This window comes from Conger conger, chromosome 3, assembly GCF_963514075.1.
Source record: "Conger conger chromosome 3, fConCon1.1, whole genome shotgun sequence".
In the NCBI taxonomy this organism is placed as follows: domain Eukaryota; kingdom Metazoa; phylum Chordata; class Actinopteri; order Anguilliformes; family Congridae; genus Conger; species Conger conger.
In genome coordinates this window covers 36,181,724-36,196,927 of record NC_083762.1, presented here as the reverse complement: position 1 = coordinate 36,196,927, position 15,204 = coordinate 36,181,724, and the positions used below count along the sequence as shown (strand labels likewise).

The 15,204-nt window shown below is 39.8% G+C and overlaps 1 protein-coding gene across 2 annotated transcripts; it reads right to left on the bottom strand.

The window, feature by feature from the left end:
* Window positions 1-5,989: 5,989 nt before the first annotated feature.
* umps (uridine monophosphate synthetase) lies at window positions 5,990-11,063 on the bottom strand. Of its 2 annotated transcripts, XM_061235982.1 has the most exons (6): window positions 10,784-11,063; window positions 10,295-10,448; window positions 9,400-10,071; window positions 8,220-8,395; window positions 6,993-7,107; window positions 5,990-6,398 (listed from the first exon to the last, which is right to left on the bottom strand). In XM_061235982.1, exons 1-6 carry the CDS (start codon window positions 10,925-10,927, stop codon window positions 6,220-6,222), a joined length of 1,440 nt encoding a protein of 479 aa, XP_061091966.1. In that variant the 5' UTR covers window positions 10,928-11,063; the 3' UTR covers window positions 5,990-6,219. The 2 variants fall into 2 exon arrangements, with proteins under 2 accessions (XP_061091966.1, XP_061091967.1); XM_061235983.1 differs by lacking the exon at window positions 10,784-11,063 and having other exon boundaries at window positions 10,255-10,394.
* Between the last annotated feature and the right edge of the window lie 4,141 nt (window positions 11,064-15,204).

Sequence of the window (15,204 nt, the reverse complement as noted above, 5' to 3'; positions counted from 1 at the left end):
CCACTGTAATCAGAAAACAATTGTGTATTCTTTTCTGCTTTAATGTAGTCCTGCCTTATTTGTAAGGTGTTAAGTGTATTTGTCGTGGAGCAGAACTTCATTATTAGGGTCACTGTATTTGAACAAGCGCATGTGCTTTATTATGTTCCTCTAACAGGTCTCATTCGGAGGCTGTGTTGCCGTTTTCCAGCCGGGGGAGGTGATGTTTGAATAGTCAGTGAATAGAATGGCAAAACGACTCGTTCCACATGTTTGCCGCTGCCATGGAAACTAAGCCCGGCGAAGGACAAATTTGAATGAGCGATGACGGCTTAGGCAGGTAACATCTGTTCCCCGGAAAACATTCTCGTCGCGGCGCGACGCAAAGGTGAGGATTCACCTGAGGACAAAACGACCACTCCAGGTGGCCCCTCTTTCCTGCCACAGTAGCAGATAATGCACAATAAGCGACGTATGCTCAAGCCCCAGGCAGCTGCATATTTCATTAAGGACCCTTTGTACAATCGCCTGAAACAGAGCACAGCCAGAGGGTGGTGTCTATCTGATCATTGTCTTTATTTAATTGAACCGGCAGCTTGCTGTTCCTGCGGCCCAGAAATAAAGATGGTGGACTGTAATAGACATGTAGGAGGGAAACGCATCACGGAACCAACCCCCGCATTATACTCGCATCATATCTGATGGACATTCAAAGTCAAAGATGTGTCAGAATATTAGCTTTCCCTTCCCGTGAACAGACAGCAGACAGAATGGCATTCAGACGTGGGCAGTTTACAGTTTTTGGCACAAATAAGGAAGTTGCTACAAAGTGTGTTAGTTTTATGTGTCATCCTTCAGTAGGACAAATACAGATAACAATGCCACACTCACTACACTCTCATAACATATAACAATGCTATTAGTTGCATCATTCACTGCAAGGTAAATAAATGAATATGAAAGACTATGAAGAATGGGTTTTGGGACATGAAGTGAAATTTAACAGAACTTTGTGCTGGGGAAACAGTAATAACAGGCCATACAAAAATGATCTGCATGATCATTCAAAATTTGGTGGGAGGCTTTGCAGGAAATTTCTGAAACTACATACCTGGCAAAATCATATACAGGGTAACACCATCTTATTTGGTTCCAACAGCTTGTTAATGCAGCTGGATACTGCAATAAATAAAGACCTTCAACTGTCATAAAGGCTACAGGGTAAAATAACATGGTCTTCTGTCTTTATATAAAATAGACTAAAGACACAAGACTACAAAACTTTTGATCTGTCCTTTCATTGGTGTATCTACCAGTTTCCAAGCCTTGTTTATTTTGCTTTAATATTAGTTGTTATACCATTTAATTATTAGGCAACTATTATTGTAACATTGGGCAGTCTGACCTTTTTAAAATGCTCCCTCCTGAGCCTCAACTGTTATGAATTCATTAAGTCCGTATCCTGAAGTTTACATTTTGGTAGAATAATAAAGAAGAATGGTTCCTGGGGCATGAGAAAGTATTGTGCTGGCAGTTAGAAATGTGACCAGGATACAGGCTGTGTGTCTTTGTCCTCTCCTGTTCAACTGTGTGGAAATCAAATATATAGAGGTACAGTCAAACAGAGAGGTGAGACTCAAATCACCAAACAAAGACCCTGTCCATTACATTCACACATGTTGTACATTGTATCGAAATGTGAATCATACGATGCAAATAGAAGAATTACAATTACACTGGTAAATAATTTATAGGATCATATGCTCACTGTTTTTTATACATCGGTGGATTCATACTGGAAAAACAAGTCTTTTATGTATGCAAATTTACGCTAACTGATGTCACCTGTGTATTTAAATAATACACTAAGGCTATTTCCCGTTCAACGTTCACATGACTTCTTTCTATTTGTTAACTACCCAGAGTTATCAACAATTTTTTTAGACAAGACATGAAAAATCTCACTTTGAACCATTTTTCCACAAAAGGGGGTTATATATGATCTGCTTTATTGGATGGGAAAGGAGCTACCATGTGCAGCTGTAGGGTTTCATTGTATTCATAGTGTGTGTAAGGTCACATTTAGCTCTGACAGTGCATAACATTTGTAAATGTTCGACAGCAGATGTCATTGTCAGTCCATGGACGCTGAAGTGTGATTAATGAATTAATCAAGCATATCTTATCTCCCTACATTCTTCAAGCACTGGGCCAGATTCAAAAAGGAAATAAGCTCACAGTTAATAGTTGATATTTTATGTATAATAGCATAAAACAGGTAACATTAATTTGCAAATTATATATATCATACTATTCTTTCTACTGATTAATATTAAGAATCCGGTGACTATGATACTGTGAAGTCTAAAGGCGGCTTGCTCTGAGTAGCAGACATTATGTTTCCGACACCCCAACTTTAATTTCATAATTCCATTCTTTTAATGTGTCCCTTCACAACAGTAATTTCATAATTTCAGCTGGTGCTGATCTTTGTTTATGACCAAGCATGTCACACAGTACATTTAAGGATGCATGTTCTCATAGCAATGCAAGTCCACCATTTTATCCCATGAAACCATATTCAGTGTATGCCTTTGCAAATAAAGGAAACCCTTTATCTTAGGACCTCAGAATAAATTAAGATAACAATAGCTGTTTGTTTTCTCCCTGGCACTTACATATGCTTAAATGCCATACAGCACTGAACACATTGACTTGAAATTACTTTGCTAGTGTTACCATTAGCACCCTTAGTTATGTAAATCTATGTTTTTACATCATGGTGTGTGCTAAATGGCAACTGTTATGAGGTAACTCGTCATATGGATGAGAGGGTCCTCGACAATGTCCCCTTATCTTATTGACTGTAACGGCCAGTCAGCATTTTCCATATAAATATCCTCAAGCTAGGCCTACTGTCTGAGGTTCCTGTTTTAGAAGATGTTAAAGGAAAGAATTAAATAGAAATTATTTCTCAAATGGCCAGTTCAAATTTAGAAAACTCATGCAACTGTTTGAAACTGGTTTCACAACACAGGGTTTTATTCGAACATTATAACAAAATCAAGCAAAAGTAACTATACTGCACAATTAGCAACATATGCTATGCTATTCCTTTTCAAACAGGTCCTTTCATGTATTTTTATTCTTCTTTTTTACAAATGAATTGCCTAATAAGTACGCTAAGATATAATGCACACAATGGAAAATGACTTCCTCAATAGTGGATCTTTTATTGTTTGTTTTGATTTGAGAAGTTTTCATCATTTCCGTTTTCAGATATGAAGCAAATCTGTACCTGCTTAACGCGAGCCGAACGAACAAAACTTCATCTTCAGGTATTGTACGTGAGGCTCAACGTGAGGCAAGCACAGAAAAAAACGGAAGTTTCAGAGTTCTACATAGGATATCATGTTGAACTCTTCTTGTATCACTGTAGCCTACTGTGTTTCCAGGAAAGCTTGTTAAAGTTTGCTATTCAAAATTATTTATCGCAGTCTATATTGGTTCCTTGATGCGTTCCATCCAGTCTTACCTAAAACAAAATGAAAAAGTTCAGTTCACAGTAGCCTTCGGAGTAGGCTATAAGCAATATACAATGGAAGATTGGTTCAATCAGAGGAAACGTACCTGTGGCGGCGTTTTGGTCGGTCTTAATATGACGCAGATGTCCACAGGTTAGGAGAGACGTCGCCTTTTTCCCCTCCACGGTTATCTTTAGGTAAAATGAACCTGCGCGACCAATGGTGTGTGTTTTATACCTGGGGTATAAATAGCTGCCGTTCCATTTATCTTTTTTTTTTTTTTTTTTTTTTTTAAGATAGGCTTTACAGATAGAGGATCCTCTAGCGTACACCTGTCGCCCGGTGCATTTTCTCTGAACCAATATTGACACAGGAACCAGGGGGTGGGCGGTCGTGTTTCAGCCTTGCGTTTACATGCAAACTATTAGCGTCTCTTCATAATTGGTGGAAGTGACCGTACATGGGATTGGCTCACTAACCGCCTTAAAGTAAAGTGAAGAAGATGAGCGTTGAGTGGTAGATTCGTTAACTATACGTCTAAAAGCGAAAGACGAAAAAACGTGTTCAGTCTTTCCCCTACACCCTCTACCTCATTTACACAAAGATTTCCATACGGCTTGCAAATGAGTCGCTGACAGTAGCCGAAAAGGTTAGATTATTGTACGGGTAGACATTCCACTTTTCAAGGCAACAAAGCCGACAGGATAACGATAGCAGGTTATGTAAAACTTTCATCATAGGATACCGATGTATTTTGATTCATCATATCAAGCAGACGTAGCGAATTGTATTATTATTTCCCATGTTTTATTTGTTTTTATTGATACCAACATCATGTCTCATCAGAAAACCTGGATCGGCACTCGCACACCAAAACATGAATCCAGAAAGACCCATTGGAGCCCTGTAACGTTCACTTAAACTAATTAACGTTTAAAAAGTTTTGAACAAATGTTAGTAGCTAACTGAAGACATTGAGTTGGACCGGACCGTTGCAAATCAATACGAATTTCAGGTTTGAGTGGTAAAAAAAAAAATCCTATAGGCTGTGACGAAATAATCTTCTCTAAAATATGATCTTAGATAAACAAAGACGCTCAGATAAATCACCACGAGGCCGGCGTTACACCGGCATGACGCAGCAAAATCCCTTTAAAACCGGCAGCTAAATATCCCCATCACTTGTTTTCCTGTAATACGTTTCGATGCAGAGGTCCGCCATACGCTCCCCCATGTGGTGAAATTGTTACATTGCACTAAGCAGCCACATGTGAATGAGATCCGTAGAAAAAGCCTACTGAATTCCTGTTTGTCTATGAGCACACGGATTGAATTGATTACATTCAAATGTTGCAATAGTGAACCATACCCGTATTGAATAAATATCCTACATCATGGCATCCACTCTTTGAAATGTATTCATGTCAGAAATAAAAATGTAGTAGTATGGTTTATAGCCACTACTTTATTCAACAGGGTAGGAGGAAGAAGTTCATGTGAATGAAGAAGAAAAACTCTTTTTCATGGACTGCTTTTCTTGGAAATCACAAGTAAGGCCTTCCTTTTTATCCTGAAGTGTGTTTTTTGGTTCCATATTTTTATACTATATTTTCATGGTAAATTATTCTATTACCAAATCAAGGGTTTGGTGTGCAAGGGGGGTAAGTGATTTTGGGCCAAAATGAGTATTATATGAAAATAAAGCTCTTGAGAACTACATTACATTACATTATTGGCATTTGGCAGACACTCTTATCAAGAGTTGATTAGACTAAGCAGGAGACAATCCTCCCCTGGAGCAATGTCGGGTTAAGGGCCATGCTCAAGGGCCCAATGGCTGTGTGGATCTTAATGTGGCCACACCGGGATTAGAACCACCGACCTTGCGGGTGTCTCGGTGGCGCAGCCTGTAGAGCACTGACCGCATGCTCATTGCGAGCCGCGACGTCGGCGGTTTGAATCTGACTGTCTGACATTTGTCGCATGTCTTCCCCTCTCTCTCGCTCCCATTCTTCCTGTCTCTCTATACTATACTGTCCAATAAAGCTGAAAAAGGCCTAAAAAATATCTTTAAAAAAAAAAAGAACCACCGACCTTGCGTGTCCCAGTCATTTACCTTAACCACTACGCTACAGGCCACGCCTGTAGGTGCCACTATGTAGGGGAACCTTTAAATAGAGGGTAAAAACCCAAAGACTCATCCCAAACATTTGTTTCCCGAGGAAAATTAGTAAAATGTCGCTTGCGCACCAAACCCTCAAAATAGCTTTAACACTGAACTTACATTTCTAGTGTTAGTTTCCATTCAATTTCTACATAAAATTTTGTTTTGCATACTATTGTAATGTACCATGTACCCCAAACATTAGACTGCTTATTTAATTGCTATATTTCTACATTATATGAAGCATGATATTCCTAGAGTGAATCTAAGGGATTGTAGGAATGTTTTACTGTGCAAAAACACAAAAACAGTAAAAAAAAAGTTATTTTTATATTTTTTTGTATTAGATTTTCTTTTGGACAGCATAAAAAACTAAAGTAAATTCACAATTGATCATCTGGCAGAATCACAAGAAATATTCACCTCCAGACAAGTATTTGTGGCTGTTGCTAGAAAAGTGCAGCCAAAACTTAAGCCTTAAACACATTAAGCCTTATTGCGGAGGGAATCATTAAACCACAGTAAATATTGTTGTTTCATTACATTGGTTTTTCATTGACAGGGTGATGACAGCCTGTTCTGGTAGGCTTCCCAGGCAGCTTTTCTGTAGTCTTCTGCAGCCTTCAGCCGGTCTGAGGCTGCAAGAATTCCTCGTCCCACAATGATGACATCAGAACCCTTTTTGCCAATCACCTCGCTGGGAGTGGAATACTGCTGGCCCAGGCAATCTCCTAAATTAAAAAATGGGGAAACCTTCAGTCTGTTTCAAGAATTACAGGTACCTCTATCAACAACAAACTGAATGTCTTGAAAATGGCACCATCTAGTGGCTTTTTACATATTTTTAATATTACAACGTGTGGCAGAAAATCCACCAACTGTTACAACTAGTACCACCATTAGTGGCATTATGACTCCCATTAGCACAACTACCACTACTGTGTCTGCTAGTGCTGTTACTACTAATGATACTACTGATATTCATACTACCAAAGTGAACTCAGTGATGTTAAATGATTATTTCTGTATGGTTTGATCTTTACTGCCTTCAGTACTGTCTACTAAACAGAGCAGAAGGAATGAAATTCTAAACCCTATTACTGCACAATTCCACACAAAACTAAACTTCAGAGATATTTGTGAAGTGTATGCACATTGTAGCCACTGGTTTTAGGTTCAGAGTATATGTTGGGAACATATTTGTGTTGGCTTATCAGGGATGTGACTGTGAAGGAGCCGTTTGTACCGCACCAGTGAAATACCCCGTATAATGTTTGTTGCAAAAAGAAAAAAACATTCTCACCAGTGGAAAACACACTACTTACCTTGTGAATGCATCTGCACCCCTGGAGTCATGTGTACAAACTGTGGTTTGCTGCTAACCTTCCCTCCACAGATGAACCCGAAGACAAAGTCAGAGTGCTCTTCTGCCATCCTAACCTACAAAAGAGGATTCCAGAAAAACACTTCCTTTACAAACAGCCAACTCAAAAGAATAATTATTCCTCAAAAAACAGTAAGTAACTTGGAACCAGTGTGAAATCATGAACATTGGTGTAACAAGAGAGTCCGAGGTGGGATTTAAGTGTGCTGTAATTGAGTTCCATATTGCTTTTATAAAATGCATCCATCAACAGTACTACAAGGTACGTCCTATTGCAAACAAAAGTTACTTAGTCACTAAGCAATGATAATTTATCAACTTAGATCGCAGTCAGTTGAACTTCATACTTGTTTGTAATTGATTGATAGTTATTTACATAACAATGAGGCATTAAGAGATGTAAATGGTAAATGGTTGGCATTTATATAGTGCCTTTATCCAAAGCGCTGTACAATTGATGCTTCTCATTCACCCATTCATATACACACACTCACACACTGACGGCAATTGGCTGCCATGCAAGGCGCTGACCAGCTCGACAGGAGCATTTGGGGGTTAGGTGTCTTGCTCAGGGACACTTCGACAGCCCGGGCGGGTGATCGAACCGGCAACCCTCCGACTACCAGACGACTGCTCTTACTGCCTGAGCCATGTTGCTATGTGAAAGTCTTGATTTTATTACAAAAGTGCTAACAATGTAAAATGTTCAGAATGAGTAAAGTGCAAAGGATATTAGAATTATGAACATTCTATTTAGCCATGCCATATCATAAAATCTAGCACTGCAAGAAAGCAATTGTCCAATCAGCATCAAGCACCAGAAATTGGTAAAAGTGGTACAAGTTGCAATACTGTGGAGGCTGGTTTTTGTTCCAACCAATTAGCTTAATAAATTTTTCTGACAGCTCGAGAAATGATGTTGGTTCACTCCTGTACTTGAGCAGAGTAAAATCTTTAGGATACACTTGTAGTCTGCAGCTGTAGCTGCTGCATATATAAATGTCTAATCAAGCTAATTAAGTCATTAAGAGCAGAAGTTGGCACAAAGTCCTGAAGCGGATTGCCCCTTGCTGTGCACCTCTGCTGTAGGGGAAGAGAAGTCTTTGCCATTGGGAAGTAAGCAGGCCGTCCAGCTTTTATGACATCATTGAGTGTGCCGAACTCTCACCACAGACTCAGTGTAATCGCCCTTTGCTAAGGACCCTGCGGAGCTCATCTGCGCGATGAGCAGACACCCCCGGTCCAGGGCACATCCCACTGCGCTGAGCCCCTGCACCACACCCGGCCCGGGCACCGCATGGGCGTTGACGATGTGAGACCAGGAGGAAATTCGGTAAAGCCCGCCTGTGAAACACAGACCATAATGTCAACAAAGCATATTACACTGCCAAAATGTGCAAGCCACAAAGTCCATCATACTGCACAGTGATGAGCACAATGTCATACTGCACAGTGATGAGCACAATGTCATACTGCACAGTGATAAGCACAATGTCATACTGCACAGCACAGACCAGGCTTTTCCACAGGCAAATTCAATTCAGATCGCCCACCCAGATAAGCAATTAGGTGTAGGTCTCAAAAATTAAAACATTTAGTAATTTATAAATCATCCACAGTTGATTTCCGTGCAAAACATGATTTAAAACAACAATTACAATAATAATATGGCCATTTTTGAAAACGCACCTAAAACGTATCAAGGATCAAGTTCGGCATTTAGCAGTAGTTTTAAATTGCGCTACAGACCTGGGGCCTCTTCTGTAGAATGTTTATAATATGCACGGATTTGGTCATAAAAAATCTAAAATAAAAATATAAATTTAGAAAACTTGAGCGGACATGAAGGCATCCTCATGCATACAGCATATATATTTCAAAAAACATAATAAGGATATTTTAGGGCATTCACTGGGTGTTCACATGTGCACAATTTTAGGATGATTTCTGAAAATAATTATGGAGTAGAAACATTGTGCCTTTGCACATTTTATAAATTGTTCGTACTAACATTTTAGGAAAGTATAGTATGCTCAAATTTAGAATTAATTCTGCAATGATTTTTATAAACTAGGCCCCTGGTCCTAGATCTGCACTTGGTAAATGGACTGCATTTACATAGCGTTTTGGATAAAAGCGCTTTACAATTCATGCCTCTCATTTACTCACACACACTCACACACACACACACACACACACACACGGCAATGGTCTGCCATGCAATGTACCAATCAGCTCATCGAGAGAAATTGGGGGTTCAGAAAATTCATCTATTTACCCCAATGCACTTCACTTGGGGCCCCATTCTCCCTGGATCCCTGTATCACAGGGTCTACCCCTACACTCACCCTCGTACTGCAGCTTGACCGTGTTCCCGATGTCGGCGAACTTTCGGTCCTCGAAGATGAGGAAGCGGTGTTTGAGCGCAAGCTGACCGAGCTCATCAGCGACACTGGACGTGAAGTTCTGCAGAATGTCCACGTGCGTCTTCAGCACACAGATCAGCGGCCCCAGCTCATCTGCCAGCCGCAGTAGCTCCGCGCTCTCTGTCACATCGGCCGACACGCAAAGGTTGCTGCTCTTCTCCTCCATCAGACGCAGCAGCCGGGAGGCCATGGGAGAAGTTTCTGGAAGTTCCGCCCGAGCCTTGTAGCTCAGCTCCAATTGGGCCTTCTTGGCAGCCGGCTGCCCGTTCGGCCCCGGGGGTGCGACCACGCTGTTCTCCTGGATGAACGTGCGGACACTCTGCGCCATGTCGCTGTCGATCCGTTCGGCAGCCTGCAGGACGTCCAGGAGCCTGGAGAGCGAGATGACCGAGTGTAGGCGGATTCCTTCCTGAGCCAGGCGGGCTCTGCCTCCCTGCTCCCGGTCCATGAGCACGATGGCATCGGACACCTTCAGGCCCTCCTTCTGAAGAATCTCCGCCGTCTCCAGGACGCTGCTGCCACTGGTTACTACGTCCTCGATGATCAGACACGTGTCCCCTGGGTTTATGGTGCCTTCCACAAGTCGTTTGGTTCCTTTATTAATGAGGAGACACACAAAACAACGCCTGTGACATCATGCATGGACACAAATCCAAGCCTTGCCTAAACTTTTCAATGCTGCCATTTCTGTATCAACATTGGTTGGAAAGTATTAGTTCTTTTTTATAAATAGTATGTCTTACAACGTCAGCCAAAACCGTGCAGCATACCACGCACGTTTTAAGGAAATCATTTATTAGGATGACTGTTTTCACACCGTAATCCTTGGCTTCTTTTCTTCGAATGAGCATTGGTAATTCATTCTTGGAGCAGATGACAGTAGCCAAAGGGAGCGCCGTGTAGGGAACGCCACACACATTGTCAAATTTAAGTCCTGCGTTCTCCGCACACTGGAATAGCAGACTTGATACCTAAAAGACACAAGAAAATCCTAAACACGCACAGAATGACGTATAATCACTCCTAACGTTTCCATCGTATCTTTGCAAAGATTGAGTAGCGCTACAACCGATTGGGGGGAGTAACAATTAATAACACAAAGCTCTAACATAAGTTTGTCTGGCAACTACTGTACACGTGATCACTCGTACGGCACGAAGACTGTATAGCTATGCCTAAAAATCGCAAATTTAATTTGAAAAGAAGAACTTGAAAAGCTGCCTCACAGTAACAGAAAATCAAGCAGTAGCCTATTAACAAATCATGTAAAACAGAGTGACGTGCGGAATTGACAACACGTGTTTACCTGATTCATAAGCGAAGGATAAGAAACGATTACTCTGAGATCAAAGTAAATGGGTGAAGTTATGCCGCTCTTCAACTTGTACGTTCCAAATTTCACCGCTTGAACTTCGTAAAGTCTTATGATTAAATTATCCACGTTGTCCATTTCGTAGCGTGTTTAATTCAATTCAACTACTGGAAATAACCACTGCTTCACTTCCCTGGGTTTCCAACGCTGTCAAGGCGGTCGTCTTTCACGTGAAGACGTCTGGGAAATAGAGTTCTTTACCACTATCGCCGGTGTTCTTCTTCTGTTACACGCAGTCACATGAGTCATACCCCAAGAATTACTGCTGCTGCCACCAACTATATTCCAGTCTGAACTGCGATATTACAGTGCAGCAAATCGGTTCAGTGAAAAATTTTGTTGACTGATCTAACCAAAAATCTACGTAGCAGTTACATTATCAAGACAATGGTTGTTATTATTATTGAACAAAGAATAGATTTCACAAAAATATAAATTTTGGTTTAGCAACCCAATTGAAAACTTGTGGGCTGAACTGAAGAGGGCAGTTGATAAGCACAAAACCAAGAATGTGAAGGATCTTTCAAGGATCTGGACATAGGACATAGTCCAAACGAGTTATTTAACCTTGTCAAGCATTACAGGTAAAGCCTCTATGCTGTTATCCTTGCCAGAGGTGGATGCACCAAGTACTAAACCAGGGGTGCCAATAATTATGAAGCCTTGATTTTCATGAAATTATTTTTTTAATGAAATGAATGTTTAATTGATAAATTTGAAATGAAATTAATGTTTGATGAATAGTACAGTATTTTTCATATGTTGGTACTTTGAGTTTATCTCAATAATGATACTATGTCTTTAAGTCTTTGTATGCATTGCCAATCAGGGGTGGCAATAATTTCTGGAGGCCACTACAGTTTACAGTAAAAGTGTTTCCTTGCAATTCTGGTCTCCACCTGTTTCAGGTGATGGCTGTAAACACATGCACCTTTCTTTAAGGCATTTTTTGATTTACACTAGTATATATTTTCATTTTATTTGATCGGCTTCTGTATTTGTTCTTCATGTGGAGTACATAAAATGTATGCTTTTAGTTTCCATGGACATTGACTTCATACCTGCATACTAATCAGCCTGCTGCTACTAGCAATTAGTCAGGTGTGCAATGGGCAGGGTTTCAGGTGGTGTGCAAATTCCAAAATGCTGTTTTCAAATCAGAAGTAAACACCTGAAGCAGAAGAAGTGGAAAAAAAATGTGAACACCTTTTAAGCAGTGCTTGAAGTGGAAAAAAAGAATTGCTTGTGTTCATATGAGCTAAGCCCTAGTATGGCATAGCAGTGTGTTCTGGAACATCCCAAGCATGTGACCACAGACGTGCTATGAGCTGACTTGAATAGTTTTTGTTTTATCTTATTTATGTGCATCAGCAGCATGTGAGGTATGTAATTCTGCCAACGCTGTTCGCACTGATTACACATTTGAGAAGTGCATGCAAGTTGGGGTTACAGTGCATGTTTACACCTAAAAATCCATCTGTTAAATTGTGGATGATGGATATCTGCCACTCAAAACTCTCTTGCTCTACTGACAAATTAGTCTACATTCTTCCTGGTCCCCATACAACAAAACCATCGTAGTTTTTTTATATTGCCAATCTATTGTTATTTTGTCTGCTTGTATGGATAAATTGCAAGTTGTGCAGAATAGATTGAATCTGTCTGCATGCATTGTACTGTAACTGGCAGACACTGATGCACTCACTCAGACTTTTTTTGATAGTCCATAAAAAGTATGTTTACTTCTGCTTCATGTGTTAGGAAAATATATTGATTTTATTATCACAATTAACAACTAATCAGTAATTGTATGATTGGATATGGGGACACCACAAAAACATAGATTGAAAGGCTGGTTCTGGGTCAGGCGCTTAGGAAGAACTTCTGACCTGAGTTATTAAATGCATTTTCCCCCAAAGTAATTTCCTCAAAGAGGACATGAGTGGGAAGCTGTCTGCGGCTCAGTCCTTATGCCGATGTACTTTGCAAAACAGGAAGTTCTTGAAGGGTCATCATGCAAATATTCAACCTCTCAGCACAGAGATTGCAGATATCCCCATCAAGAAGATAATAAGTATCTCTGGAGACTGCTAATGGTCTGAAAGGATGGTGTAATTAAAGCTTTTGATCATTAATGTTTAGAGCAGTAAACAACTCTCATCACCACAGCATGGCTAATTGCTGTCTGAGTTATGAAGTTTGAGCAGACCTCATTATGGAGGGTGTGACAGCACGCCTGCAGTATTTCAGCCTCAGAGGCATTAGTGATTCTAATGTAAGTGCAGTGTGCTCAAAGCACTTCCTTCCCACCCATATACAACACTGGCAATGTTGCATAATGAGTCAATTTGGCCTCAAAACTGCGCCCGAGGCAAGGATCTGCACACCATTCCACTGGGAACAACAAACCACCCTGAAACTGAAGTCTACTTTTGCCAGAAATGTTGTTCAAAATCGTTTCTGCCTCCTGACATTCCTACCCTAATAAAAAATGGTCAACATTTAATCAATTTCATCAGCTCCCTATTTAGAGTTAGAGTTAGAGTTACTTTATTATTTTAAACATGAGATTTATCTTCCTAGTGTAGTACCACAGATAGTCAAACATCAACAGCAAAATTCACAACAGCAGCTGCAGCCACAACAACAAATATTTCATGGCAACAACAACAACAGCAAATATTTAATGGCGGTGACATATGCTTGTACGTCACTGTATCATGTGCAGGGCACACAACATCACACGTTATCAAAGAGTGCATGAAGTGCACAAGTGCATGAAGTTATCACTCCTATCCTGATTTTGATACAGACACAAGCAGTGGCATCATTCTTCCAGTGTCACATGCTTTAACCAGTGTAATTATTAAATAAAAACAGGTTTTCATGTATTTTCCATGCGTATTCTGTAAAATGATCGCCCATTGCAGTTTAAATGCATCTTTATGTTCATTTAGTAATAATACAGATTCACAACATTCATCTCAATAAAGCAGTATTTCCATTCACTATTCTAATTGACTTTTAATTTACAGTTAGAGCATGATGTTTGCTTTAATGTAACTGAGATCTTGAATGTATGAAAAAGAAGAACTGTTGGCCCTTCAAATGCTTCAAGACCACAAGCATGAAGGTCCAAGCAAGTTAAGAAAGAAATGTATGTTTAAATATATTTTATTTTAGTTTTTACCCTAATATTAGAAAATGTTAAACATTGCCCTATTTTATATTTTTATATAATCAGTTCAACATCAGGGTACAAAGATGGTCTTATGAATCTCATCAACCCAGCAGTTATGTAATCAACAGTCATCATCAAAGTCAACTACCATGCATCTATTAAAGCAAAAAATAAATAAATCATACATAAAAAAATATATATATATGATATAAAACATGTCTAGTTATTCTCTGGTTCATTGATGAGTGACCGGTTGTATATGATGATTTAAAATGGATTTAAAATGAAATTAACTTTATCACAGTGAGTGTGGCTCATTCATGACCCTGTGGAAATGGGGTGCAAACATAATAAGACAACCCTAGAGGCAAAGAGTGAAGTTTGACTGAAACTGAAACAGACCGATTTGCCAAATGAACCAGAGCAATCATAAAAGCTACAGATTGAAAAGTCGTATCTAGTAGAAATGTAGAAATCTACTACCCAGTTTTATGGAAAACAAGACACCTCTTCATAATAAGTACACCATTTTGAATTACAGTTGAATGACATAATTATAGACTTTGTTATACCATCCCTTCTTAATGATGTTCCAAACAGTTTATTCTGGCAAGCCTATGTATTAGCCCAGACAAAAATGTGGTCTAATGACTGAGAAATAGTGCATTTTGGTGACTTTTGGGGTAGAATACAACTTAATTATATCATTAGTGAGGCATGATGCAACAGATGCAATATAATACAAGCCAGATCTTTAAAAGTCTAATAAAATACAGTTAGGTCAAAGTGTAGGCTCACTCTTATTTTGAGGGTAGTTACATCCACATCCAATGAACCATGTAGGAAGGGGGGGGACTGTGGGGGGGGGGGGGGGGGGCTGAATATTAGGGGGGGACTGAATATTAGTTTAGATGTGATTAGTCAGGTGTGATCAAAGGATTCCTCAGAGAGATTTCGGTCTCTAGCCTTGATTCTAGACTTTTGAGTCTGTTATTGTGTTTGTCAACATGAGTTGCGCCAATGAAGGATAAGGAAGCCATTATGAAGCTGAGAAATAAGAAAAAAAACAATCCGAGACATAGGCCAAACCTTCGACTTACCAAAATCAACTGTTTGGAACACCATTAAGAAGAAAGAGAGCACTGGTTAGCTCAGTAATCATAAAGACCACTAC